Source organism: Natator depressus, chromosome 12 (assembly GCF_965152275.1).
Source record: "Natator depressus isolate rNatDep1 chromosome 12, rNatDep2.hap1, whole genome shotgun sequence".
Lineage (NCBI taxonomy): Eukaryota > Metazoa > Chordata > Testudines > Cheloniidae > Natator > Natator depressus.
In genome coordinates, this window is record NC_134245.1 from 42,439,382 (window position 1) to 42,466,515 (window position 27,134).

At 46.7% G+C, this 27,134-nt stretch overlaps 1 protein-coding gene across 3 annotated transcripts in view; it reads left to right on the forward strand.

Moving 5' to 3' along the window:
* ZFHX3 (zinc finger homeobox 3) overlaps positions 1–27,134 on the forward strand; it is a 277,375-nt gene that overhangs the window by 202,612 nt on the left and 47,629 nt on the right. For 2 of the 3 annotated variants that reach the window (XM_074968994.1, XM_074968996.1), the window contains one exon: positions 25,696–25,803. The exons of the other annotated variant lie outside the window; for it this stretch is intronic. In XM_074968994.1, the coding sequence (XP_074825095.1) occupies positions 25,696–25,803 (108 nt within the window). The remainder of the gene's footprint in view (positions 1–25,695; positions 25,804–27,134) is intronic. 3 annotated transcript variants of the gene reach the window in all.

Consider the following 27,134-nt stretch of genomic DNA (forward strand, 5'->3'; position numbering starts at 1 on the left):
GGAAGGAATTTTCCTCCAGGGCAGATTGGCAGAGGCCCTGGGGGGTTTTCGCCTTCCTCTGCAGCGTGGGGCACGGGTCACTTGCTGGAGGATTGTCTGCACCTTGAAGTCTTTAAACCATGATTTGAGGACTTCAGTAGCTCAAACATAGGTCAGGGTTTTGTTACAGGAGTGGGTGGGTGAGATTCTGTAGCCTGCGTTGTGCAGGAGGTCATACTAGATGATCATAATGGTCCCTTCTGACCTTAAAGTCTATGAGTCTAAGGTAAGTCTACACTACGAAATTAGGTTGAATTTATAGAAGTTGTTTTTTTAGAAATCGTTTTTATATAGTCGATTGTGTGTGTCCCCACACAAAATGCTCTAAGTGCATTAAGTGCATTAACTCGGCGGAGTGCTTCCACCGTACCGAGGCAAGCGTCGACTTCCGGAGCGTTGCACTGTGGGTAGCTATCCCACAGTTCCCTCAGTCTCCGCCGCCCATTGGAATTCTGGGTTGAGATCCCAATGCCTAATGGGGCAAAAACATTGTCACGGGTGGCTCTGGGTACATGTCGTCAGGCCCTCCCTCCCTCCATGAAAGCAACGGCAGACAATAGTTTCGCGCCTTTTTTCCTGAGTTACCTGTGCAGACGCCATACCACAGCAAGCATGGAGCCCGCTCAGCTCACTGTCACCATACATGTCCTGGGTGCTGGCAGACGCGGTACTGCATTGCTACACAGCAGCAGCTCATTGCCTTGTGGCAGGAGACGGTGCAATAGGCCTGATAACCATCGTCAACATGTCCTAGGTGCTCCTGGCCACCTCAGTAAGGTCGGTCAGGAGTGCGTGGGCAGACATGGGCGCAGGGACTAAAATAGGAGTGACTCAACCAGGTCATTCTCTTTAGTCCTGCTGGCAGTCGTATGGCACCGTCTTCTGCCGAGCAGCCAGGAGATGAGGATGGCTAGCAGTCCTACTGCACCGTCTGCTGCCAGCCAAAGATGTAAAAGATAGATGGAGTGGATCAAAACAAGAAATAGACCAGATTTGTTTTGTATTCATTTGCTCCACCCTCCCTCCCTCCGTGAAATCGGCGGCCAACAATCGTTTCGGTGAGGTCTCTCTGGGGCACCTTGAAAAGTTTAATGGAGATTCAGGCCTGCCTGGAATACCAGGGGGAGGGATAGCTCAGTGAGCATTGGCCTGCTAAACCCAGGGTTTTGAGTTCAATCCTTGAGGGGGCCATTCTGTGTGACAGTTGTTTTTGTTTCTTCTTGATATAGAGCCACCCCCTTTGTTGATTTTAATTCCCTGTAAGCCAACCCTGTAAGCCATGTCATCAGTCGCCCCTCCCTCCGTCAGAGCAATGGCAGACAATCGTTCCGCACCTTTTTTCCGTGCAGACACCATGCATGGAGCCCGCTCAGATCACTTTGGCAATTAGGAGCACATTAAACACCATGTGCATTATCCAGCAGTATATGCAACACCAGAACCTGGCAAAGTGAAACCGGCCGAGTAGACAACGTCAGCGCGGTGACGAGAGTGTTGAGAACATGGACACAGACTTCTCTCAAAGCACGGGCCCTGGCAATGTGGGCATCATGGTGCTAATGGGGCAGGTTCGTGCAGTGGAACGCCAATTCTGGGCTCGGGAAACAAGCACAGACTGGTGGGACCGCAAAGTGTTGCAGGTCTGGGACGATTCCCAGTGGCTGCGAAACTTTCGCATGCGTAAGGGCACTTTCATGGAACTTTGTGACTTGCTTTCCCCTGCCCTGAGGTGCAAGAATACCAAGATGAGAGCAGCTCTCACAGTTGAGAAGCGAGTGGCAATAGCCCTGTGGAAGCTTGCAAGGCCAGACAGCTACGGTCAGTCGGGAATCAATTTGGAGTGGGCAAATCTACTGTGGGAGCTGCTGTGATGCAAGTAGCCAACGCAATCAAAGATCTGCTGACATCAAGGGTAGTGACTCTGGGAAATGTGCAGGTCATAGTGGATGGTTTTGCTGCAATGGGATTCCTTAACTGTGGTGGGGCCATAGACGGAACCCATATCCCTATCTTGGCACCGGAGCACCAAGCCGGCGAGTACATAAACCGCAAGGGGTACTTTTCAATAGTGCTGCAAGCATTGGTGGATCACAAGGGTCATTTCACCAACATCAGCGTGGGATGGCCGGGAAAGGTACATGACGCTCGCATCTTCAGGAACTCTGGTCTGTTTCAAAAGCTGCAGGAAGGGACTTCATTCCCAGACCAGAAAATAACTGTTGGGGATGTTGAAATGCCTTTAGTTATCCTTGGGGACCCAGCCTACCCCTTAATGCCATGGCTCATGAAGCCATACACAGGCAACCTGGACAGTAGTCAGGAGCTGTTCAGCTACAGGCTGAGCAAGTACAGAATGGTGGTAGAATGTGCATTTGGACGTTTAAAAGCGCGCTGGCGCAGTTTATTGACTTGGTTAGACCTCAGCGAAACCAAATTTCCCATTGTTATTGCTGCTTGCTGTGCGCTCCACAATATCTGTGAGAGTAAGGGGGAGACGTTTATGGCTGGGTGGGAGGTTGAGGCAAATCGCTTGGAGGCTGGTTACGCGCAGCCAGACACCAGGGCGGTTAGAAGAGCACAGGAGGGCGTGGTGTGCAACAGAGAAGCTTTGAAAACCAGTTTCATGACTGGCCAGGCTAAGGTGTGAAAGTTCTGTTTGTTTCTCCTTGATGAAACCTTGGTTCACTCTACTTCCCTGTAAGCTAACCACCCTCCCCTCCCCCCTTCGATCACCGCTTGCAGAGGCAATAAAATCATTGTTGCTTCACATTCATGCATTCTTTATTAATTCATCACACAAATAGGGGGATAACTGCCAAGGTAGCCTGGGAGGGGTGGTGGAGGAGGGAAGGAGAAGGCCACATAGCACTTTAAAACTTATTGAATGCCAGCCTTCTGTTGCTTGGGTAATCCTCTGGGGTGGAGTGGCTGAGTGGCCAGAGGCCCCCCCACCGTGTTCTTGGGCGTCTGGGTAAGGCAGGTATGGAACTTGGCGAGGAAGGCGGTTGGTTACACAGGGGCTGTAGCGATGGTCTGTGCTCCAGCTGCCTTTCCTGCAGCTCAACCATACCCTGGAGCATATTAGTTTGATCCTCCAGCAGCCTCAGCATCCTGCCTCTTGTGAATCCTACCTCTTGTCATCACGCTGCCGCCACCTATCATCTTCAGCCCTCTCTTCAGACCGCCACTTACTCTCTTCAGCCCGCCGCCTCTCCTCCTGGTCATTTTGTGCTTTCCTGCACTCTGACATTGTCTGCCTCTACGCATTCGTCTGTGCTCTGTCAGTGTGGGAGGACAGCATGAGCTCAGAGAACGTTTCATCGTGAGTGCGGTGGTTTATTTGGTTTTTTGTTTTTTTTTTGCTTTTGATTTTTGTTTTGTTTTTGGTTTTTTTTGCCTTCTAATCTTCGCTAGCCTCTGGGAAGGAGAAGATCCTGTGATCCTTGAACACATGCAGCTGGTGGAGGAAAAAAAAGGGACAGTGATATTTAAAAGGACACATTTTATAGAACAATGGGTACACTTTTTCATGGTAAACCTTGCTGTTAATATTACATACATAGCACATGTGCTTTCATTACAAGGTCGCATTTTGCCTCCCCCCATCGCGTGGCAAACCCCTCACCCCTCCCCGTGGCTAACAGCGGGGAATATTTCTGTTCAGCCACAGGCAAACAGCCCAGCAGGAACAGGCATCTCTGAATGTCCCCTTAAGAAAAGCACCCTATTTCAACCAGGTGACCATGAATGATATCCCTCTCCTGAGGATAACACAGAGAGATAAAGAACAGATGTTGTTTGAACACCAGCAAACATACACTGCAATGCTTTGTTCTGCAGTGATTCCTGACTACATGCTACTGGCCTGGCGTGGTAAAGTGTCCTACCATGGAGGACGGAATAAGGCTGCCCTCCCCAGAAACCTTTTGCAAAGGCTTTGAGAGTACATCCAGGAGAGCTTTATGGAGATGTCCCTGGAGGATTTCCGCTCCATCCCCAGACACGTTAACAGACTTTTCCAGTAGCTGTACTGGCCGTGAATGCCAGGGCAAATTAATCATTAAACACGCTTGCTTTTAAACCATGTATACTACTTTAAAAGGTACACTCACCAGAGGTCCCTTCTCTGTCTGGTGGGTCCAGGAGGCAGTCTTGGGTGGGTTTGGGGTGTACTGGCTTCAGGTCCAGGGTGAGAAACAGTTCCTGGCTGTTGGGAAAACCGGTTTCTCCTCCTCATCATCTTCCTCGTCCCCAAAACCTGTTTCCGCGTTGTCTCCATCTCCATTGAAGGAGTCAAACAACACAGCTGGGGTAGTGGTGGCTGAACCCCCTAAAATGGCATGCAGCTCATCATAGAAGCAGCATGTTTGGGGCTCTGACCCGGAGCGGCCGTTTGCCTCTCTGGTTTTCTGGTAGGCTTGCCTCAGCTCCTTAAGTTTCATGCGGCACTGCTTCGGGTCCCTGTTATGGCCTCTGTCCTTCTTGCCCTGGGAGATTTTGACAAATGTTTTGGCATTTCGAAAACTGGAACGGAGTTCTGATAGCACGGATTCCTCTCTCCATACAGCGATCAGATCCTGTTCCTCCCGTTCAGTCCATGCTGGAGCTCTTTTGCGATTCTGGGACTCCATCATGGTCACCTCTGCTGATGAGCTCTGCACTCACCTGCCGCTCGCCATGCTGGCCAAACAGGAAATGAGATTCAAAAGTTCGCGGGCCTTGTCCTGTCTACCAGGCCAGTGCATCTGAGTTGAGAGTCACAGTGGAGCACTCTGGTATAGCTCCCGGAGGCCAATACCGTTGCATTGCGTCCACACTACCCCAAATTCGACCTGGCACGGCCAATTTCAGTGCTAATCCCCTTGTCGGGGGTGGAGTAAGGAAATCAATTTTAAGAGCCCTTTAAGTCGAAAAAAAGGGCTTTGTCGTGTGGATGGGTGCAGGGTTAAATCGATTTAATGCTGCTAAATTTGACCTCAAATCCTAGTGTAGACTAGGGCTATATTAATTGAATTTAATTTTTTAAATTTCATCCCATTACTCTGAGTTCTACCTCTTACCATGCCCTAAATAACTCCTCTCCCTCTTTGTCATTTTGTAGAAGCCTGTTTTGTTGTCTTTTGCCATCACTTAGCCAAGCTTTGAATGTGTCTCTTTCAGTCTTTCTTTATAATGAATTCCTACACCCTCAATCATTTTTGTTGCTTCTCTGAACTCCCTATACTTTTGTTTGCAGCCTTCTGGTACTGCACTACCCAGAGCTGAGCACAGTATTGCTGGAACAGTCTCGTTGCTTCCATGTAGAGCAAGACTGTCATCTTCTTTCTTTGTAACTTGATGCCTTTGCCCAAAATCAAAATGGCCTCTTTTGCTGTTGCATCACAGTGCGCAATTGATCTGAGCCTCTGTGGTGGCTGCCCTTTGTGAGAGTGCAGAGGGGGAGCAGAGTGCAGGGTTGTACCCAGGCAACTTTTGGCAATATTTGGAGTACTCCAATTTTGTTGACCTGAGTCAGTTTGATTTTAGAGCTGGTTATGGTTTGGGGACTGCCCTGTTCCTCTTGGTCAAAGATCTAGCAATGGAGGAGGCTCTAACAGCAGTCTTCTATACCATTGACCCTGAGGCAGGGTTGACTTGTCTGTGGGCCTTGTCGGGATAGTCACTTTTGAGTAAAAAGAAAAGGAGAACTTGTGGCACCTTAGAGACAAACAAATTTATTTGAGCATAAGCTTTCGTGAGCTACAGCTCACTTCATCGGATGCTGTAGCTCACGAAAGCTTATGCTCAAATAAATTTGTTTGTCTCTAAGGTGCCACAAGTCCTCCTTTTCTTTTTGCGGATACAGACTAACACGGCTGCTACTCTGAAACTTGTCACTTTTGAGTGGCTCTGTTCTCTCCTTTTCAGTACAACCCAGAGGGTGCTACTGGACATTTGCTCCCTAAAGTCTTCTATTGGAGGTGATATTAGTGATATTCGTCCAGTATGAAACATCTGGTGGGTGTGGTGTTACTGGGGCATGGAATAGGTGCACTTTTAATGCAAAATGAGAAAGGGGAGCAGCCACTGTGGGGCATGCGTCTTAGGGCTTTGACCACAGACCCTGAGCCCATCAGGACTGTCCTGGGGGTGTATACGCTCTGTAGTCCTTCTTCAAATGCCGTGCCTCCTTTCACACTGCTTGGATAGCGAAGTTTCTCCTTACCCCTTGTATTCCACTAATGCTCACATCCCCAGATGGCCCAGAATTTGCTGTTCGTGTTGTCCATAGTTCTCTTTCAGTTTTATTGTTTCCTAGCTATTTCCAGCCCATTGAATATTGCTCTGGGATTATTTTTCCCTCCATGTTTCAGCTGCTGTTCTCCAGTTGAATCTGTCTAGGCCCTAAATACTGTGGTGTCGGAGCTTCTCAGACACTAATGACTTTATCTTCTCAACACCCCTGTGAGGTAGGGCAGGAATATTATCACCGCTTTACAGCAGGCGGGTTGAGGGAGTAAAGGACTTGTCCAACTTCCAAACTTCATCTTTTAGCTACTGGATCTTGACATGCCTTTGTCTGCAGGTAAAAGAGCCCTCTAAGCATGAGAGAAATTGAACCCAGTCCAGGCTCTTAAACCACAAGATCATCCTTCCATCTGTGCTGTTTGTTCATGAAAATGTTAGATAAGACACTCCTACAACTGATCCCTGCTACCTCAGTAGGACACCTGTTCCCACTCAATATACAGTCATTGATGATTTTGTACATTCACATCCATTGGCTCTCCTTGGAAATATCTTTAAGTACAAACATAGCTACATGTAGAAATAACTGGTGCAACTCCAGTTAAGGCTGAGATAAGTTTTGCACTTAAAACAAGATTAACCTCTGTATTATTAAGATTAACCTCAGCAGAAGAGAAGAATGAGGTGGGATTTGATAGCAGCCTTCAACTACCTGAAGGGGGGGTTCCAAAGAGGATGGAGCTAGGCTGTTCTCAGTGGTGGCAGATAACAGAACAAAGAGCAAAGGTCTCAAGTTGCAGTGGGGGAGGTCTAGGTTGGATATTAGGAAACACTATTTCACTAGGAGGGTGGTGAAGCACTGGAATGGGTTACCTAGGGAGGTGGTGGAATCTTCTTCCTTGGAGGTTTTTAAAGCCCAGCTTGACAAAGCCCTGGCTGGGATGATTTAGTTGGGGTTGGTCCTGCTTTGAGCAGGGGATTGGACTAGATGTCCTCCTGAGGTCTCTTCCAACCCTAATCTTCTATGATAATGTATAATAACTACAGAATATCCTCCTCAAAATTGCAGCACTGAATCTTTGAGTATGGATGAATTTTCTGACCATTTAGAAGTAAATCTGGTTAATCAATGTAGGAGCTAAAATTAATTTAAAATTGGTCCTTTGAGAAATTTAGCACCCACTGCCAGACCATTTTTGTTCCAAATGATCTTAATAATAGCATAACACAGGCACTTCAAACTTCCCATGTAGTTTAAACTCACTGAAATCTTGTGAGTAGGCTACATTTGAAGAATTTTTATTTTAGGATTAGTGCTCTTTTCCCCCTATTCTTCATAATTGAAAAAATGTCTTCTGCAATAGGGGCTAAAGAATAATGTTCTACTATAGAGAAATCCATGAAGAACTGTCTGTCCACTTTCAAACTGGCAGATCCTATTGTTCTCAGTGGTACTGAAATCACAGACTGCCAGTGCATGCCATCCTCGTAATGGCCCCCTGTCTCCTGTGGTTTCCAGTGGTACTCCAGGGACGTCTACCCAGCAGCCGGGGGAGTGTGCTTCCAGCACAAGTAGACAGATGTGCACTAGCTCTCGTCATGCTGGTGAGCTAAAGATCGCAGTGTGGCTGCGGTGGCACAGGCAGGAGCTCGGGCTAGCTGCCCCGGGACGTACCCCGCGGGCCAGTGAGATTGTGCTCCGAGAGCTAGGCTGAGCCGCTGCCCCTGCCACCACAGAGCTAGCACGTGTGTCTGCCCATGTGCGGAAGCGTCCTCCCAGTTGCAGTGTAGACATACTCTGAGAGTTTCTCTCTGCTTCCTGAGGGCCGCCATCTTCTCTTGGTTTACTCTCATTTAGAAAAATGGGAGATGAGGGCCATTTTGAAAGATGGCAAGTCTTCATCAGTTTCTGTGAAAGAGAAGATCTGCCAGAAACTTTTGGTTATGAAAAATAATGGCAAAATAATAATTAATTCTAAGTTCTTCTCAAAAGCTTCTATTGTACCAGCTCTACCCAACAGGGAGGGGAAACTAGGATGTTTGTGTATACGTGGGGGGGTGGGGCGCATTTCCAGACATGAAAAGAAATCCAGACATGTTATGGTTAGCCTTAAAGCTACATTTTCTGGGTTTATAATGCTTGGTTTTGTCATAATTACATCATCTCTATAATGTATTTTACCCTAAATTACTGACACACATTGTCATCTTTAGCTCCGTCTTACCCCAGTTTGTCTGGAAATTGAGAAGGGCTTGCAGTGGAGCCCTAGGTTGAAGTCTGAATTGTGATAGTTCAGAATTCAGCACCTGGCCTTTGCCTCATTCAGCTGAATAATTTTAAATAATTAAATCCACAGCCTTTACCAATAGTCTGGGATGTCACACCCAGCCTATGGGCACTCAACCTGCCTGACTTATTTATGGACCATGTACAGTGTTAAGATTTTGCAGAATCCTGAGCTTTCATTTTTATAACAGTAACTGACGTGGTGCTGTCTGCCTGAACCTGCACGCAGCCTTGAACAATTACCAAGGTGTGCGATTGCCCCATCAGCCTCACTAGTGAGGACACGAATGTCAGCATGGACCATTTAGTTGCTGATCACTTTAGTGTACGGAAAGGGGAAGGGATGGCAGCGAAGCCCATGGGGGCAGGTAGATTTGCTGTAGGGAAGGAAATGGAGAGGAGACGAGACACACATCCAGAGTAAGGAGGATGGGGAAGGAAGAGAAACGGGAGAGTTTGCATGGTCTCTACTGGGGAGTGAGGAATGACATGGAATGGGATAATAATGGACTGATTAAATGAGAATAACTCAACATTTAGCTACTACATAAGGACCAGATTCTTCCCTTCAGCTCTGTGCAAACCTCCCAGTGTGATCGAGGGGAGTATGGAGCCCTAAACAGTATACTGACGCAGAGCAGAATTTAAAATGGAATTTTCCAACCTCCACTGCAGGAGTTTGACTCCCGTTTTCTAAAAGGAGTATGGCCACTGGCAGGTTCTCCATTGCCTTTTTTCACTCCTTCACCATCTCCTTCTAATAACCCCTCCCTGCCTCTTCTCACCTTTTTCTTCCCTTCCAGTGCTTTCCTCTTTGTTTCCTAAACCCCCCATTTGTCTCCACTCTGGGGCTGAACTTTCCTTTCTCTCCAGACCCAAAGAGCTGGATTTGGGCTTACTCTGTTTTGTTTCTTTTGGTGCTGGATTTGCATGATTCTCCTTTCCAACTGATTCCTGTTTAGAGCTCGGTTAAACTGTGCAGAATACTATTTAAAAGAAAGGAACTTGTCAAGATGCATTTGTTAGATCACATTTAAAATGAAATAGAATTGAAGGTAGATTTTGTCCAAAGAAAGGAAAAAACCCTGAAAAGCTGTCGAGCCGCAGGAGAAAGCCCCTCCTTTGTTGTCCTCCTGACACTGAAGTGTAATTTTTCATGGTTATTTGGACTGGAAAATGGTGGGTGGAGGTAATGGGGGGAGAAGGGAGAGATGGGCTTGCGATTATTTCCTATAAATGACAACACAATTCCATCACGCTCCACTACAAATATGTTCAGGGATTTTGCCTTTTTTTGCATTTCATGTGTGAAAATAATAGCAATGATCTAGTTCTGCTGAAATTCAAGGGGACAAATCCCTGTTGGATTCTACTGACTTCAGACTTCGTGCCGCGTGCAAGAAAGAGCCATCTCAGGGACCTGAGTGTTGAACTTTCTTTTTTAAAGTGGAATTAAATTATTCAGAAGTATCCTTAGAAATAATTGGTTGTATTTATGATAATGAATCCTCAAAAGTAAACTGAAGAAAAAAATGTCTCCGGTTTTATTAGTTTCCTTTACAGTATCGATAGATCTGTCTCTGGATCACTGGCCAAGAAGATAAGTAGCCCAGCTCATTTTGTTTGAACTACTTTTAGACAGTTTTGTATGTAATGTCTCGTCTCCTATGTTTAAATAAAAAGAAAAGGAGGACTTGTGGCACCTTAGAGACTGCTCAAATAAATTGGTTATAAGCTTTCGTGAGCTACAGCTCACTTCATCTAAGGTGCCACAAGTACTCCTTTTCTTTTTGCGAATACAGACTAACACGGCTGCTACTCTGAAACCTATGTTTTAAATACTTTTTTGTAGGATATGATGAGTTCAAATAACTAACTGGCACTTTTTCTGTTGGGTAAACATGGTGGTCAGTGAGTGACACTGAAATGGGAGCATTTCTGACTTTGTGTAGTTTGGAAACGGTCCTTCTTTTTGCAGAACTGTTTTCTAGTGTGATATTTTCTGCAGAGCTAAATTCCTGTCCAACTTGTAGGTTTCCAAAGCAATGCAGACTCTTTCACTGTTCATTCTCAGAACGTAGCTAGCTGTCTGTGGCCCAGATCCATTGAAGTCAACGGGATGCCTCACATGCTTAAAGCTAAACACGTGTGTAAGTATTGGCAGGATTGGTCCGAACTCTCTAACAACAAACTGAAATTAAAAGGCGAAGGTGCTGAAATTTCCTCCTCACGCTGTATTTCTCCTGAGGGTTAGACTACCTCCTCCTCCTTTGCCAGCAGTAATTGCAGCGTTATGGAACAGGCAAGCTTCTCACTCTTGTCTAAACTCCTGTTTTTTCTTGTTTTTGTAAACAGTGGTAAGATCTTCACTACTGTATGCAGAGACGCAAATGATCTCTTCTCCAAATATCCCCCCAAACCATGCCAGAGTCTCCACCTCTCTGTTGCTTCAGCCTGTTGCCAGAATCCATGGGCAGAGGACTAAATCATTTTAGGATCAGGATTTTAGCACAATGGCTTTTTGTGCAACACTCCTCTTGCTGCAGGCATTTTTTGACCACATGCATTTCTTGTCACTCTCCGGGCATGGGATCCCCAGCTGTATTTGGTAAATGAGGTGATACATTTGATTGGTAAAAATAATGATCATACTAATTAAAATGATGTTTTAATGAAAAAGGGAGAGATGCAAATGTGTGACAGAAGAAGGCCAGCCTGCTTTCCTTGAGTGAGAAGCACATGTCAGGGGAGAGTCAAAGCCCTTGTCTATTTTGTAGGATGTTAAAATAAAATGACCCCCAGCAGCCCTGTCAGAAGCATCTGCATCTGTCAGAGTTTCTCCCTGCAAAAAGGCAAATAAAGACCAAAGTGTTCAACAACAAATATACCTGTTTGTCTGCGCTTGCCCCCCTCTTCAGTGTTCTCTGCCTCTACACTTGCCAGGTTGCTGCAGGAAAGCCTGGTACATGGCTTCGGCTTGGAGGACAGGCCTTTAGGGGCTGTTTTTCAGTTGGGCATTGCGTGCGTTTAACTTGTAGCTGGCATTCTCCTCACTCCTCCTCAGTGTGTTCTGCACAGACGTACCCTTTGCACATGGCTGCCCCAGAAATAAAGTTATTAACCCAAGAGCAACAAAAGGGTTATTGATTACATCCTGAGGCCCAGTGCTAAATGGTTAGGAATCCCTCCAACTAGCCCATTACTCTAAGATTTGAGCCCCATGAATCACTCCTCACATTCTGGACCCTGGTATTTCCCTCCCATCACCTTGGGCGCTGCTTCTCCTTTGTGTAGCACAGGTGCAGAGTGACCCACTCAAGAAAGCACCACACAGTGTCTTTGGGCCGTCCATCGTATGCATCCTTGCGTCTGTCTGTACCCGAGGAGGGAAACGGCTCCATCCTGACCAATGCCTCCAACAGCAGGTGACACTCTGCAGGGCCAGCCTTAGGGGAAACGGCACCCTGGGCAAACGTGTATTTTGGCGCCCCTGGCCCCCATGGGCGTGGTGCCCCCCTATTTCCCCTCCACCCTGTGGGTGCCCCTTCCCATTGCACTGCCCACACCCTCACCCCTGCACTGTGACCCTGTTGCCCCAACCCTTGCACCCCCCTCCTGCACCCACATAGGAAAACTGACCTGGATGTATGGAGCGCATGGTATTGCTCCTTGCTCCCCCGAGCCTCCTAAGGGGGCGCAGAGGAACGTTGGGGAGTGCAGTATCTGTGTGTCACCGCTTGCCTCCCCTCTCCATAGTCTTCCTCCGGAAGAAGCCGGGAGAAATCTGGGCGCCCCCCACAGACAGCAGTCCTCTGCCAGCTGGGAGCAGCTTCCGCCTCTACCCTGGCAGCACCCACCTCTGTGCCGCCGCACGGCACCCCACCCCCCGACCATGCCTCCCTGACGCTCCGCTCCACACGCTTGGGGCATGGAGGTGAGATCGCTGCCAAAGGGCTGGAAATTGGATTTATGCACATTTTCAAGTAGCTGCATTGTCTCTGCTTCACGTGCAGCTAATCTGCAGCTCAGGACATGTGGAGAACGGTCTTCTGGTAGGCCCTGTCACCAGCACTTAGTCAAATTATTCTCAGGATGCTGCTCTCCGAATGCTGAATCTTGGTCACTTATGCCTGTTCACTGTCAAATCAAAGGTTAGAAAGCTGTAGGATTGATACTCTAATTCACAGATTAAAAAGGCCAGAGGACTCCAGCGACAGACTTGCCCCTATATCTGTGCTCTGCAGTCACCCAGCCATGGAGAGCTCCAGTAACAGACCTGTCCCTATTTCCTCCTCTTTTGCTGATCTAAAGCAGGGTGTGGAAGTGAGTCCCTTGAAACTTACCATTTAGAAATGCTTGGTCAGTATGTATAACAATTTGGATTCAGACATTTTCTTGCATCCTGAAAGAGTCCAAGATGATTTCCATACTACAGCTAGCAATCCCGTTGCCCACCATTGGGGTGAGGCCCATCAGCTTTTGAACAGCACAAAACGATAGCACCAGTGGTTTAGAAATCCCTTCGTCATGTTAAGCTGCAGGTGGAATCTAGGTAGTTTGTTTGGTTATTATCCAAGTTAAGATTTGGCTAGGTTCCCAGGATAACAGCCCACCTCTTACCTCATATGCTGTCGGCTGTTTACTAACTACAAGCAGCCAGAGGCTTGGTTCTAAGGCTTACATGAAAGACGTTGCCCCATTAGCCCTCATATGCACTCAGAGGGAAGAGAGCACCCTTCTGAATTGTCAGCAATGCTTCCTGCTGTATTTAGGTGTCCCTGCAGTACTCCTTTCCAAAGTCCAACTGTTCCATTCTGGACCTGTGACCTGAGAGGACAAAGCACAGCTGGCATGTGGGAGATGGCATAGAATGCAGACCGAGGCTTTCACGGTGCTTTGCTCCTACCCCACAACAGTCCGTTCCCCCCCCCCCCCCCCCGAGCTTCTTCACAGGGATTCATTCAGCTGGCCAGAGGGACAGTCCTCTCCATGGTATTGTTACCATTCCACCCCACACACACACAGTTAGTGGGGCAATTGCGTGAAAGCCGATGCTAACTAGGGCAGGGCCAACCCCAGCTCAATAAAAACCCTGAGTTGGGGAGTCCTAGTCAGAGCCCCTAGTACACCACATGTCTATGGCGGAGGTGAAAAGATGGGCACAGAGGGCTCTGGCCTCCTGTGGGCCATCCGAGATCCATGGCATGTGAGGGCCAAACGCCCCAGATGTTCCAAAAGGAGAGACAATGACAATAATTTACATGGGGTCCTTGAGTGCTGATCTGCCCTGACTCTGCTTCATTTGTGAGAGCTAACTGGATTGCAGCATCCATCAGTGAATGTGTACATGGGTAGGGCAGGGCTACCCTGACCTTCTAGTCTAAAATTTCCCTGCCCTTGCTACCACCATTGCATGTTCATGGCTATGGGAAAGCTTCTCCCTTCAAGTCTAGTGATGGTAAGCACATGCACGCGCATCATCACGTGGAGTGGATAGCTCTAGCCTACTGCTGCCAATTTGGGCAGTGTCACTGGTGCCCGAGGTAGGCTGGCTTTCAGGTCCATGGGAGGGGTGGGGGTGACAGGCACCCTTTTTGTTTCACAGAAGATGCTTTGTGTACAATTAAAACTTGTTTCTGGTAAACCTCATTCCAGGAAAGATGAGCTTTTAACAAAGGGCTTTTGACAGCTGCAGGGTATTTCACTTTTTTAATGCCGAATGAAAAATCAATACATTTTTCTAGGTTATACATATTCAGAACAGGCTTGATATTTCCATTATAATGGAAAATGGGTGTCTGTGCACATCTCGCCTGTCAGAGCTGCACCATTGCATTTTCCAAGCCACTGCTAAATATTTCAAACCTGATTTGATTGTGGTTCATGACAGCTAGTGTTTCTCAGCTCTTGAGCCTGCCGGAGGGAGGGGAGGCAAACACGCTATTTCAGTTCCTTCCCCCCTGCCCCCCAAAGAAATACCCCTCATCCTTTTGCATCAGAGATGACAGTTTGTTAGGGAAATAAGGCTGAGAGGAAGAGAGAACTGAGGAGACTCAGATTGTTCAGCCTGGCACACTTCCAGTAGGGATTTAGTGACTTCTCTCTGCACTGATTTTAAGCTTTGTTGTCTGGGTTTTGGAAGGGGCAAAAGTGATACATTTTGTTCCTGTGATGTTTGGGGACAGAGGCACATTCTCGCTATTTACTAAACTCAGGGATTTTCTGAATTCTGCTGAGGTCAGAAGATACTTAAATTTTCCAGACTGCTTTTCCTCAGCTCCTTCTCTTTAGTGAATAGTTTAATTTCAAATTAAAAGGAAATGCCGTTGTCTAAAATGATTTATTCGCTAAGGAAGAAAAGACCCATCCTGGGAATTAGCACTGGGGTGGATTTCAAAATTCTGAATAGCAAATTTCCTAGTATTCCTGCCACCCGGTAATTACTGCTCTTGGTATAAGCCCATTCTCAGGGATTTATAAAATTGTTCCAAGTATATTTATTTATATAGCACCCAGTGTGCACTGGGTGCCTCGTGGATAGTGTTAAGGCAGTGGGGCTCATGGCAGGATTTTATTGTTTGTGTTTCAGTGAGACTCAATCTCTCTCATGCAAATTGCTTAGCAGCAGCCCCTAAGTCTGCCCAGTTCCTCTGCCTAGGAAGGGTGAAATTCACTTAACTTTCATAAACCCTGACATGTACAGAGCTTGGGGAAATCCACTTTGCAGGCTGGGGCCACAGCACAGCTATACCCTCTCCATGCCCTCTACTCCAGCTAATGCATAGGAATAGCAGCTATAGCCCCTCAGTGCTACTCGTTAAGGCCCCACACTGCAGATTAAACGGCACTCTCTGGGATGGCTCTGTCGTCCTGGATTCAGCACACCCTGCTCTGCTCCTGTAAATGAGAGGACCAGCATAGAGTTTCTCTCAGACATACAGAGGTTCCCGAATGCAGTGCTGCAGGTGAACTACCTCTCGCGGCACAGCATCCCCTGTGTCTCCTGCACAGGGGCATGCACTCTAGTCACAAAGACAGGTTTCAGAGTAACAGCCGTGTTAGTCTGTATTCGCAAAAAGAAAAGGAGTACTCGTGGCACCTTAGAGACTAACCAATTTATTTGAGCATAAGCTTTCGTAAGCTACAGCTCACTTCATCGGATGAAGTCAGTCTCTAAGGTGCCACAAGTACTCCTTTTCTTTCTAGTCACAAAGTGGGTGGGACTCAATTAGACTAACAAACTGAGCCGATGTCTCCCGCTTAAAATGTTACTGACTCTTCAGATACTCAGCAAAGACACAGTTTTCTCTCAGGGATCTGCATGGCCATGACTGAAGGCTCAAAGTCGAGCTGTCTTTGAGTTATAAGCGTGGGGGGAAATGGGACAAGGGTTTGGGGTTTTTTGGTTTTTTTTTTCCAAGTGAAAGAATGTAGGGGAGTGCTTTAGGCACACAGTGACCAGTGAGATTTTGCTCAAACTTTAGGTGCATCAGAAAGTTGTGAACATGTGAAAGTAGCGGATGGGAGTGGACACCAAGTGTGGCGAGTACTTGCTATAGTATGAGGTGACACAAGCGCCTTCATTGTTTTTACAGGGACTTTTGCCCCTAACTAATCAGAGGATCGGCTGTCTTTAGTGGTTTGGCACTGGACACTCTTGCCCTAGAGGAGGGTGAGCATTCCCCTCAGCTGCAGGGCTCTCCCATTGGCCAGCTGAGCTCAGCAGAAGGGTCAGCTCTGTCTTGCCATTGAAGTGTGACTATAGCTTAAGTACAATCTGACATGAGGATATTCTAGCCAATTCTAATGAAAGGAAATTACACATCAGAAACCCTTCAGTGTTACTGCACGTGAGAGTTCAAGAGAAAGGGGGTGAGGGAAGAAGCTGGGAGTGGACAACTAGGGATGGATCACTTGATGACTGCCTGTTCTGTTCATTTCCCCTGGGGCACCTGGCACTGGCCACTGTCGGAAGACAGGACACTGGGCTAGATGGACCCTTGGTCTGACCCAGTGTGGCCGTTCTTAAGAGCAGCCCCCTCCCCATCAGTCATGTAACTGGCCTTGTTCGTTCAGTAATATGCCCCATGAAATGCAAGAGGAAAGAAGGATGCGAAAGCCCTGACTCAAAAGTTTACAGGCGGTTCTCTTCCATCTCCGAGAATAGCTGTTGGAACAGTCACTTGGGCGCTCCAGATCCAGAGACCTCATCAGAGAGAATTTTGAAGTAGGTGCTTGGCAAGGAGGAAAGACCCTGTTTCTTTTTTACATTGACATTTGGGGGTTTGCTCTTTTCTCTGTTGAAAGGAGCCACCTTGACATTAAAAACTGGATCAAATCATTGGTCTTAACTCTGGTCTAATATCTTAACTCTGCTAGTGGCCAATTCCTGATATTTCAGACAGAGGTTGTCAATTATTTTTTTGTCAAGGTCCAAATTTCTCAGTCAAGGTATAATCAAGATCCAGACTCCAGAGAAAATAATAAAATATAACAATAATAAGTAAATAAAAGGATTTTGGGGTCCATTCAAAAGTGTCTGGTGGTCTGGATTTGGCCTACAGTCCGCCTGCTCCAGAGGAAGGCGAAAAACCCAACCGTAGTGCAGCTAGTAGCTAGTTACGAAGTGCTGCACGGGAAACGGAAGGAATCTCCTTCCTGACTGTCCAAATGATCAGCTCATCCCCTGAAGCCTGTGATAACTACCCAACATATAGATCTGGTATCTACACTTCTGAAAATACCAGATGGAAAGGGGCTGTGGGGAGCTGTGAACCTGTTCTTTTACCCCTGGGCTATACTACTAGAGTAGGTTTCAGAGTAGCAGCCGTGTTAGTCTGTATCCGCAAAAAGAAAAGGAGGACTTGTGGCACCTTAGAGACTAACGCATTTATTTGAGCATGAGCTTTCGTGAGCTACAGCTCACTTCATCGGATGCATACAGTGCACTGAATGCATCCAGTGACGTGAGCTGTAGCTCACAAAAGCTTATGCTCAAATAAATTGGTTAGTCTGTAACGTGCCACAAGTCCTACTAGAGTGGTAGATCTCAGCTCCACCATTGCTGGAATGTCCCTGTGCAAGGAGCATTCCAGGGTGGGCTGAAGGAGGGCAGGGGCTGTGTCATGGATGGGAGGAGACAAGACAGGAGCATTCTTATGCTTCAGTGATTCTGCACCCCTGCTTTGTCCATAGGGGTCATTCCAAAAGGGGAGCCACGTTAAGACAGTGGTCAGGGCTGCCTCAGTCTGTGCAGGGAACCAAATGAGCCACCAGGGGTCCTGGAGAGGCTTGTGCCAGCAAATGGAAGAATATATCCTTCAGTGTTTTATCCACCACCTCTCCTATTTAAAAGCAACCAACCTTCACAAAAATTCTGTTCTGTGAGAAGGAAAATCAGTTCTGCAGCCTCATCCCGTTCCTTCTGCCTCATCCAGAGCTGTCTGATCCAGGAAGCAGACATGATTTGCGTCTCAGAAGAGCAAGCTTTCCAGTGACAGGGGCTTGGTGAATTCCTACTACACATTACTGTCTGGTGGCTTTCTTTTTAAGTAGCTGACCAATAAAATAAACTGCCTTCACGTCAGTGGGGCTGGGCGCTGAGACGGGGAGAGGAATTTGCTGTTTGTATCCTTGCTTTTTAATCATTTTTTACCTTTATAGTTATTCATAGCTCACATTTTCCCAGTTACTGTCAGCCTGGGCTTTCATCCATTTAAAGAGCTCTTTTTTTCCCCCTTGGTGGTGGTGGTGGTGGTATAAAGACAGATGGTGTAACTGCTTATGAATGTCCTATTTTATTTCCCCAGAACCAGACGGTTCACTTGAAGACACATATTATTTCCACATGCTCGGGTTAGGCAGCCCAGACAGTGTCTGAACCCAGCGGCTGGCTACCCCTTCCTCCTCTCCATGCAGACAGTGACACCTTTAGGTCACAGGTGGAACTGCATGAAGGCTCTGCACATCAGGCTTATCTTTGTTAGCCAGGGAGGATGTTGCAGCTTCATTGTAGCTGAGGAAAGCTTTAGGTTTTCAGAGTAGCAGCCGTGTTAGTCTGTATCCGCAAAAAGAACAGGAGGACTTGTGGCACTTTAAGCTTTTGTGGGCTACAGCCCACTTCATCGGATGCATAGACTGGAACATATAGTTAGATAGATAGATAAATATATATACACACACGCGTACAGATAAAAAGAAAAGGAGGACTTGTGGCACCTTAGAGACTAACCAATTTATTTGAGCATGAGCTTTCGTGAGCTACAGCTCACTTCATCGGATGCATACTGTGGAAACTGCAGAAGACATTATATACACAGACACCATGAAACAATACCTCCTCCCACCCCACTCTCCTGCTGGTAATAGCTTATCTAAAGTGATCATCAAGGTGGGCCATTTCCTGCACAAATCCAGGTTCTCTCACCCCCTCGCCCCCCTCCAAAAATCACACACACAAACTCACTCTCCTGCTGGTAATAGCCTATCCAAAGTGACCACTCTCCTTACAACGTGCATGATAATCAAGGTGGGCCATTTCCAGCAGAAATCCAGGTTTTCTCACCCCCCCACCCCCATACACACACAAACTCACTCTCCTGCTGGTAATAGCCTATCCAAAGTGACCACTCTCCTTACAACGTGCATGATAATCAAGGTGGGCCATTTCCAGCACAAATCCAGGTTTTCTCACGGGGGAGAGTGGTCACTTTGGATGAGCTATTACCAGCAGGAGAGGGAGTTTGTGTGTGTGTGTTTTTTGGAAAAGGGAGGGGGGGTGAGAACCTGTATTTGTGCTGGAAATGGCCCACCTTGATTATCATGCACGTTGTAGGGAGAGTGGTCACTTTGGATGAGCTATTACCAGCAGGAGAGTGAGTTTGTGTTTGTGAAAAGAAAAGGAGGACTTGTGGCACCTTAGAGACTAACCAATTTATTTGAGCATGAGCTTTCGTGAGCTATAGCTCACTTCATCGGATGCATACTGTGGAAATTGCAGAAGACATTATATACATACAGAGACCATGAAACAATACCTCCTCCCACCCAACTCTCCTGCTGGTAATAACTTATCTAAAGTGATCATCAAGTTGGGCCATTTCCAGCACAAATCCAGGTTTTCTCACCCTCCGCCCCCCCACAGACAAACTCACTCTCTTGCTGGTAATAGCCCATCCAAAGTGACCACTCTCTTCACAATGAGTATGATAATCAAGGTGGGCCATTTCCTGCAGAAATCCAGGTTCTCTCACCCCCTCACCCCCCTCCGAAAACCACACACACAAACTCACTCTCACTATCCAAAGTGACCACTCTCCTTACAACCTGCATGAAAATCAAGGTGGGCCATTTCCAGCACAAATACAGGTTTTCTCACTCCCCCACCCCCATACACACACAAACTCACTCTCCTGCTGGTAATAGCTCATCCAAAGTGACCACTCTCCCTACAATGTGTGGTTTTTGGAGGGGGTGAGAGAACCTGGATTTCTGCAGGAAATGGCCCACCTTGATTATCATACTCATTGTGAAGAGAGTGGTCACTTTGGATGGGCTAATACCAGCAAGAGAGTGAGTTTGTCTGTGGGGGGGTGGAGGGTGAGAAAACCTGGATTTGTGCTGGAAATGGCCCAACTTGATGATCACTTTAGATAAGCTATTACCAGCAGGAGAATGGGGTGGGAGGAGGTATTGTTTCATGGTGTCTGTGTATATAATGTCTTCTGCAATTTCCACAGTATGCATCCGATGAAGTGAGCTATAGCTCACGAAAGCTCATGCTCAGATAAATTGGTTAGTCTCTAAGGTGCCACAAGTCCTCCTTTTCTTTTTGAGAATACAGACTAACATGGCTGTTACTCTGAAACCTGTCATTTGTGTTTGTGGTTTTGGGGGGGGGGGTGAGGGGGTCAGAGAAACTGGATTTGTGCAGGAAATGGCCCACCTTGATTATCATACACATTGTGAAGAGAGTGGTCACTTTGGATGGGCTATTACCAGCAGGAGAGTGAGTTTGGGGGGGGGGGCGGAGGGTGCGAAAACCTGGATTTGTGCTGGAAATGGCCCAACTTGATGATCACTTTAGATAAGCTATTACCAGCAGGAGAGTGGGGTGGGAGGAGGTATTGTTTCATGGTGTCTGTGTATATAATGTCTTCTGCAATTTCCACAGTATGCATCCGATGAAGTGAGCTGTAGCTCACGAAAGCTCGTGCTCAAATAAATTGGTTAGTCTCTAAGGTGCCACAAGTACTCCTTTTCTTTTTGTGAATACAGACTAACACGGCTGTTACTCTGAAACATACAGATAAGTTGGAAGTTGCCATACAAACTGTGAGAGGCTAATTAGTTAAGATGAGCTATTATCAGCAGGAGAAAAAAACTTTTGCAGTGATAATCAAGATGGCCCATGTAGACAGCTGACAAGAAGGTGTGAGGATACTTAACATGGGGAAATAGATTCAATATGTGGAATGACCCAGCCACTCCCAGTCTCTATTCACACCCAAGTTAATGGGATCTAGTTTGCATATTAATTCAAGCTCAGCAGTTTCTCCTTGGAGTCTGTTTTTGAAGCTTTTCTGTTGCAAAATTGCCACCCTTAAATCTTTTACTTAGTGGCCAGAGACGTTGAAGTGTTCTCCTACCGGTTTTTGAATGTTATGACTCCTGATGTCAGATTTGTGTCCATTTATTCTTTTGCATAGAGACTGTCTGGTTTGGCCAACGTGCATGGCAGAGGGGCATTGCTGGCACATGATGGCATAGATCACCTTGGTAGATGTGCAGGTGAACGAGCCCCTGATGGCATGGCTAATGTGATTAGGTCCTATGATGGTGTCACTTGAATAAATATGTGGATAGAGTTGGCATCGGGCTTTGTTGCAAGGATAGGTTCCTGGGTGGTGTGTGGTTGCTGGAGAGTATTTGCTTCAGGTTGGGGGCTGTCTGTAAGCGAGGACTGGTCTGTCTCCCAAGATCTGTGAGAGTGAGGGATCATTTTTCAGGATAGGTTGTAGATCTTTGATGATGCACTGGAGAGGTTTTAGTTGGGGGCTGAAGGTGATGGCTAGTGGCGTTCTGTTATTTTCTTTGTTGGGCCTGTCCTGTAGTAGGTGACTTCTGGGTACTCTTCTGGCTCTGTCAGTCTTTTTTTTTTTCACTTCAGCAGGTGGGTATTGTAGTTTTAAGAATGCGTGATAGAGATCTTGTAGGTGTCTGTCTCTGTCTGAGGGATTGGAGCAAATGCGGTTGTATCTTAGAGCTTGGCTGTAGACAATGGATAGTGTGGTGCGGTCTGGATGGAAGCTGGAGGCATGTAGGTAGGCATAGCTGTCAGTAGGTTTCCGTATAGGGTGGTATGTATGTGGCCATCACTTATTAGCACTGTAGTGTCCAGGAAGTGGATCTCTTGTGTGGACTGGTCCAGGCTGAGGTTGATGGTGGGATGGAAATTGTTGAAATCATGGTGGAATTCCTCAAGGGCTTCTTTTCCATTGGTCCAGATGATGATGATGTCATCAATGTAGCGCAAGTAGAGTAGGGGCGCTAGGGGACAAGAGCTGAGGAAGTGTTGTTCTAAGTCAGCCATAAACATGTTGGCATTCTATGGGGCCATGCGGGTACCCATAGCAGTGCCGCTGATTTGAAGATATACATTGTCCCCAAATGTGAAATAGTTGTGGGTGAGGACAAAGTCACAAAGGTCATGACAAAGGTTTGTCACTGGCCCACCTGTTTAACCTTGAGCAAGTCACCAACCTTATCTGTGCCTCAGTTTTCTGTTCTGTGAAATGGGGCTGGGGATGCTTTGCCCACCTTGTTAAAGTGCTTTGAGGAGCTGAGAGGAAGTGCACATTGTATTTTACCAGGAGGATTATAGGCTACTTCCTTGTCTGTCTAGTTAAGCAATTCTAGTTTATGTATCACTGGAGTGTCTTGGAACCAGTCACTATGGAGAATGTTAATTTGGGATAGAAAAAAGCAAAGACTTGATATTCAAATATTTTTTTAACGAAGACCATAAAATCAGTTAACTTTTTAACTCCTGCTTTTTAGCCCTGCTTCCCCAGTTAAACAGAAACCTTCTCCACACCTTGGCTTACAGCTTCTCTTAGGCAGTAACAAAGAGATGAATTTTTCTCAATTTTTCCCTGAAGTGAGGGGAATTATGGAATTTCAGTTCCCAACTATGAATCCAAATGCTGATTCCACAGTTCTTCCCTCCAGCAAACTCACTGCTGCTCAGCCCACAAGGGGACAGTTTCTGCATCAGTAATTTGTAGTATTGTAATTTTCTGCATATCACTGAAAAATGTCTTTGTCGAAGGATACCATCCACCAGGCATTTGACACTGGGAGTCTGAGCTTCCCAGCACAAGACCCCTGCAACTCTCACAGCTCTAAAGAATTTTGACCTGCAGAGCGGTGGTAGTGGGGTAGATTATGAGCCACACTCCCTGTTAGACATCATGTGCTACGTCTTCTATCCATCGGCCTCAGGGGAGCATTTTCCAAAGCACCTCAATCCTATTTTCAGAAGAACCATAGCCACTTACAAGCCTGGGTCTCCATTGGAAGTCGATGGAACTTGGGCTAAGTCATATAGAAGTTTGTGAAAATTGTATCCTGTACCTTCAAGCAAATGGCTTGTGTTTGGCCAGCAGCACCTAGAGTGCCAAGTAGAGAAAGTTCCCAGTGTGGAGCAGTCAGACCCAAGTCAACCTCGGTACTTGCAGCCCCTTGTCAGAGTCAATTTTGAAAGCCCTTGTTAAAAAGCCCCCTTTGCCAGTGGCTACTAATGTACTTCTGACAGAGCTGGTGAAAGCTGCATGTGAACCATTCCATTCCTGTAAGCTTATGTTGCTTGTATGGTGGCTCGTTTCCCTGGTGGTAAACTTCCGTTTACAGGGTGAGTGATCTTCGGGCTCTAGTGACTGACCCAGCTTTTACCGGAGGAGATACTGTGAACTCATCCATGAGACTCCTTACCAAAGCGGTGGTAGAATTCTTCCTTAATGAGCCTAATTGTCCTGCCAACATTCACTTTCTTTTTTGATTGACTGGAAAAAATTGTTAGAAATGCAAAAAGAGCATATTCGCTTGTCATCCCCTCAATCTAATGTCACAGTTTATTCCCTTTTCTGTTGGTGGTAAAGCTTGTCTACATGAGCATTTAGTTCACTGCAAACAAGGATGTGAATCTGCCTTGTGTAGCCTGCCACCGGCCAAGTATTCTTGTGAACCCTGCTGTGTCAAATAGGACTAGATCAAAGCACGTTAGTGAACTGCTAGTGTGCATCAGTAGGGTCCAGACAGACAGCTAGTCTGCAGCAAGCTTCACACTCCAACTTGCTGCAAACTAATTGTTTGTGTAGACAAGCCCTCAGACTGTTCTCTCTTAGGCTATGTCTACACTGGCAATTGAGCGACAAAAGGTGCTCCCCCCCACCCCGCCAAATACAAAAGTTTTGCCATGGCAAGAGTCAGTATAAACAGTGCGTTGTCAGCAGGAGCGCTCTCCTGTCAACGATGAACGCTGCTCGTTAGGGGTGGAAGGATTTTGTTGGCAAAAGTGCTGACAAACAGCAACTACACTGCCTGACTTTCAGCGACATGGCTGTGTTGACACAGTCGCTAAAAGCTGTGTAGTGTAGACAAAGCCTTAGTGAGTCTGTTCCTCTTCGCTAAAGCAATTGGAAAGGTTGCCATTTCTCACTAGCTTGTTTGGGTTCTGTGGGATGGGGACAGTTTCTGACAAAGTTGTGCATGTCTGAAGTCCCAGTTTTTTCGTATTCGACGTGGGCCTGTCAGTGCTTAGAGTTCTCTTGATGAAGTCCTGCTCTGTTGTGGATTAATACCTGCTTTTATGGCTCCCATTCCCCTAGTGTCTGATGGACTGTGTGTGTGTATTTAAAGGGCAGGTAAGGATGTGTGAAGAGAACAGGGGAGCTTGGCTAGACACTACTTGAACTGTTGCTTTAAGAAATATCTCAAGACTAACTTTATGATCCAGTTGTTGGACAATCTTGTTGAAAGTCTGTGTAAATAAAAGCAAGATGGCCAAGCACGGCTGGACCTAGAAAAGATGGTGCACGTGTCTCCATATCCTCCAGTTTGTTTCAGCAATTGCCTCTTCTCAGATTATATGTGCGTGGAGAAGCAAGGATTGTACAATTTCCTTAAAAGGAATTCTCTTTAGACTTGGAGATCATTTTTGGTTCGTAAATGACCTTGCTGGAATTTTGTCAGTGGGTGTGAACAGCATAGAAGGGGCAGGGTCCTCAGTTCACTTCCCCACATGGTATGTTTCCCCAGGGACTCTTGCTTTTCTTAAGTTTCTCCTTCACTCAGGCAGCAGGTTTCTTTTCACCATGTGAAGTGCTGCAGCCTATTGCCTAGAGAAGTGACTGTTCCTGGAAATAGTCCTTGTATGTTTTCTCTGCGGTGATTAGTGTTCCCACCTGACGGGATCTTGTGGGATATACAAAGGTCAGGTTGTTGGCAGAAAAGTTCCAGCCACATCCAGGACTGGAAATGTTGAAACTGCAAAGTGCATTCTGCCAGGTGTGTCATAGGTAGACAGCCCTTTCTGTCAGACACAGAATCTTCCCAGTTACGGAGAACAGGACATCCCTGGAAAGCGAAGCAGTGACGACAGCACTCCTTTTCCTGTTGCTAGAATTTCACTGGTCTTTGAGCTCTATTGACATTACATCCAGCCTTGAGATTGCGTGTATTTGTTTCTTGGAATGTCCCAAACAGTTCTGTGCTTGCAGTCTGAAATATGGGTAGGTGGAAATCTATTTGAGATTGGTCCTCAGCAGAGTAGCTTGAACTGACCAGGCAAGAAACTACTAGCACTGTAGGTTCTGAGGACCCCCAGACACCGCAGAAAATAACCAAGCAATCCTAGTTGATGAATGTGAGGGAATTCAACCCAGCATCTGTCAGTTTAGCCAGGTCCTTTGGGAAGTTCTTGTCACAAAGCAGCCCTGGGAGAGGGGAATCGGAACCACTGGAAGCCCAGTTCTATACATACATCACAAAATTAGCTGCTGCCGAGCTCTTTGAGTGAGAGACTCATTCCTGTTTCTCTACTTCTGCTTTTATTTTTTTCCCCTTTGCTTCTTACATTTCAGAAGAGTCAGTTGAAGATGTGGAAGGGCTGAATGAGACACCAGCTGATGCAGAAGAGCCTACTAAAGAGCAAGAGAGTGGAGGTGACAAGGACCAAAACAAATGGACAGGTGGGTTTTGCTTCCATTCCTATCCCAAGTCCAGCTAGCCTTGAGGATAGAGAGATGGTTAGCATGGCTTATAAGGGCACCTCAGCTGATGCCTTGTTCAGCTCTGTAAATCTGGGCCTTCATATTGCTTCCATTTGATTTTATTTGAAGAGGGACTTACAAACTCCATAAAATTTTCAAACAGATATTTCAACTTCCATCCATTAACCTTCCTCGTTCATGTTTTTATTGAAAATATGTCCCCTTCCAGCCACCTCCTCCTGCCTGAAGTTACTAATTCAGTGCCCAAAAGCGTGCTAGGCTTTACAAACAGTTATGAGAGAGTCCCTATCCCAAAGTGTTTTCTAGAGACATGGCATGATGGGAAAGGAGGTCACGAAAATGGCAAATCCTGAGTTATGCGGTCATTCTGCAAATTAGCAGGAAAGATACGGGAAAGCAGAAAGTTACAGGTAAAGCAAACTGTTGCTTTGCTTGGAAGGTCTATTCAGGTGACACCATCAACATGGCATAAGAAGTCATGCTCACAGCGCTCCTGTCACTAACACTTGTTCGTGAGACCAACAGAACGTTCGTTTGTTTTCTCACCATTTACTGTTTGTATTGCAGTGTCCCCCGGGTACATCTGTACTGCAGTAAAAGATCCGCGGCTGGCCCGAGTCAGCTGACTTGGGCTCACAAGGCTCAGGCTGTGGGGCTGTAAAATTGTTCAGGCTCAGGCTGGAGTCCGGGCTCTGAGACTCTCCCTCTGCACGGGGTCCCAGAGCTTGGACTGCAGCCTGAGCCCAACATCTACACGGCAGTTTTATAGCCCCGCAGCCTGAGCCCGTCAGCTGACTCGGGCCAGCCGCAGCTGTGTTGTGGATCTTTATCGCAGTGTAGACATGCACTGTGCAGACATAACAGTGAGACTCCCCCTGCCCCGAAGAGCCTGCAATCTGGCCGTTTCATAGAATCACAGAATCATAGGACTGGAAGGGACCTCAGGAGGTCGTCTGGTCCAGTCCCCAGCACTCATGGCAGGACAAGGCATTATGTAGACTTCCTGCTTGTTTACTTTTTGCTAGAGTTGTACAAAATTTTGACACCACAATTGAAAATAGATGTATTTTTGCTTGTGAGAAGTCAAAAATGTGTCTCTTTGGAAAATCCCTGCTCATTAGAAATGGAGAAATAAGCAGTTAGAGGGTCACTGCCACTCCCGGGAATAGGGTCACTGACCCACTAAAGAAACATTTTTTTAAAATCCTTTTTGCCTTTGGGCAGAAAACAATTTCAGGTTTGTCCTCTTAGCAGGCAGGTAGCAGGTTCCCTTGGCAGCATGGTTGTGC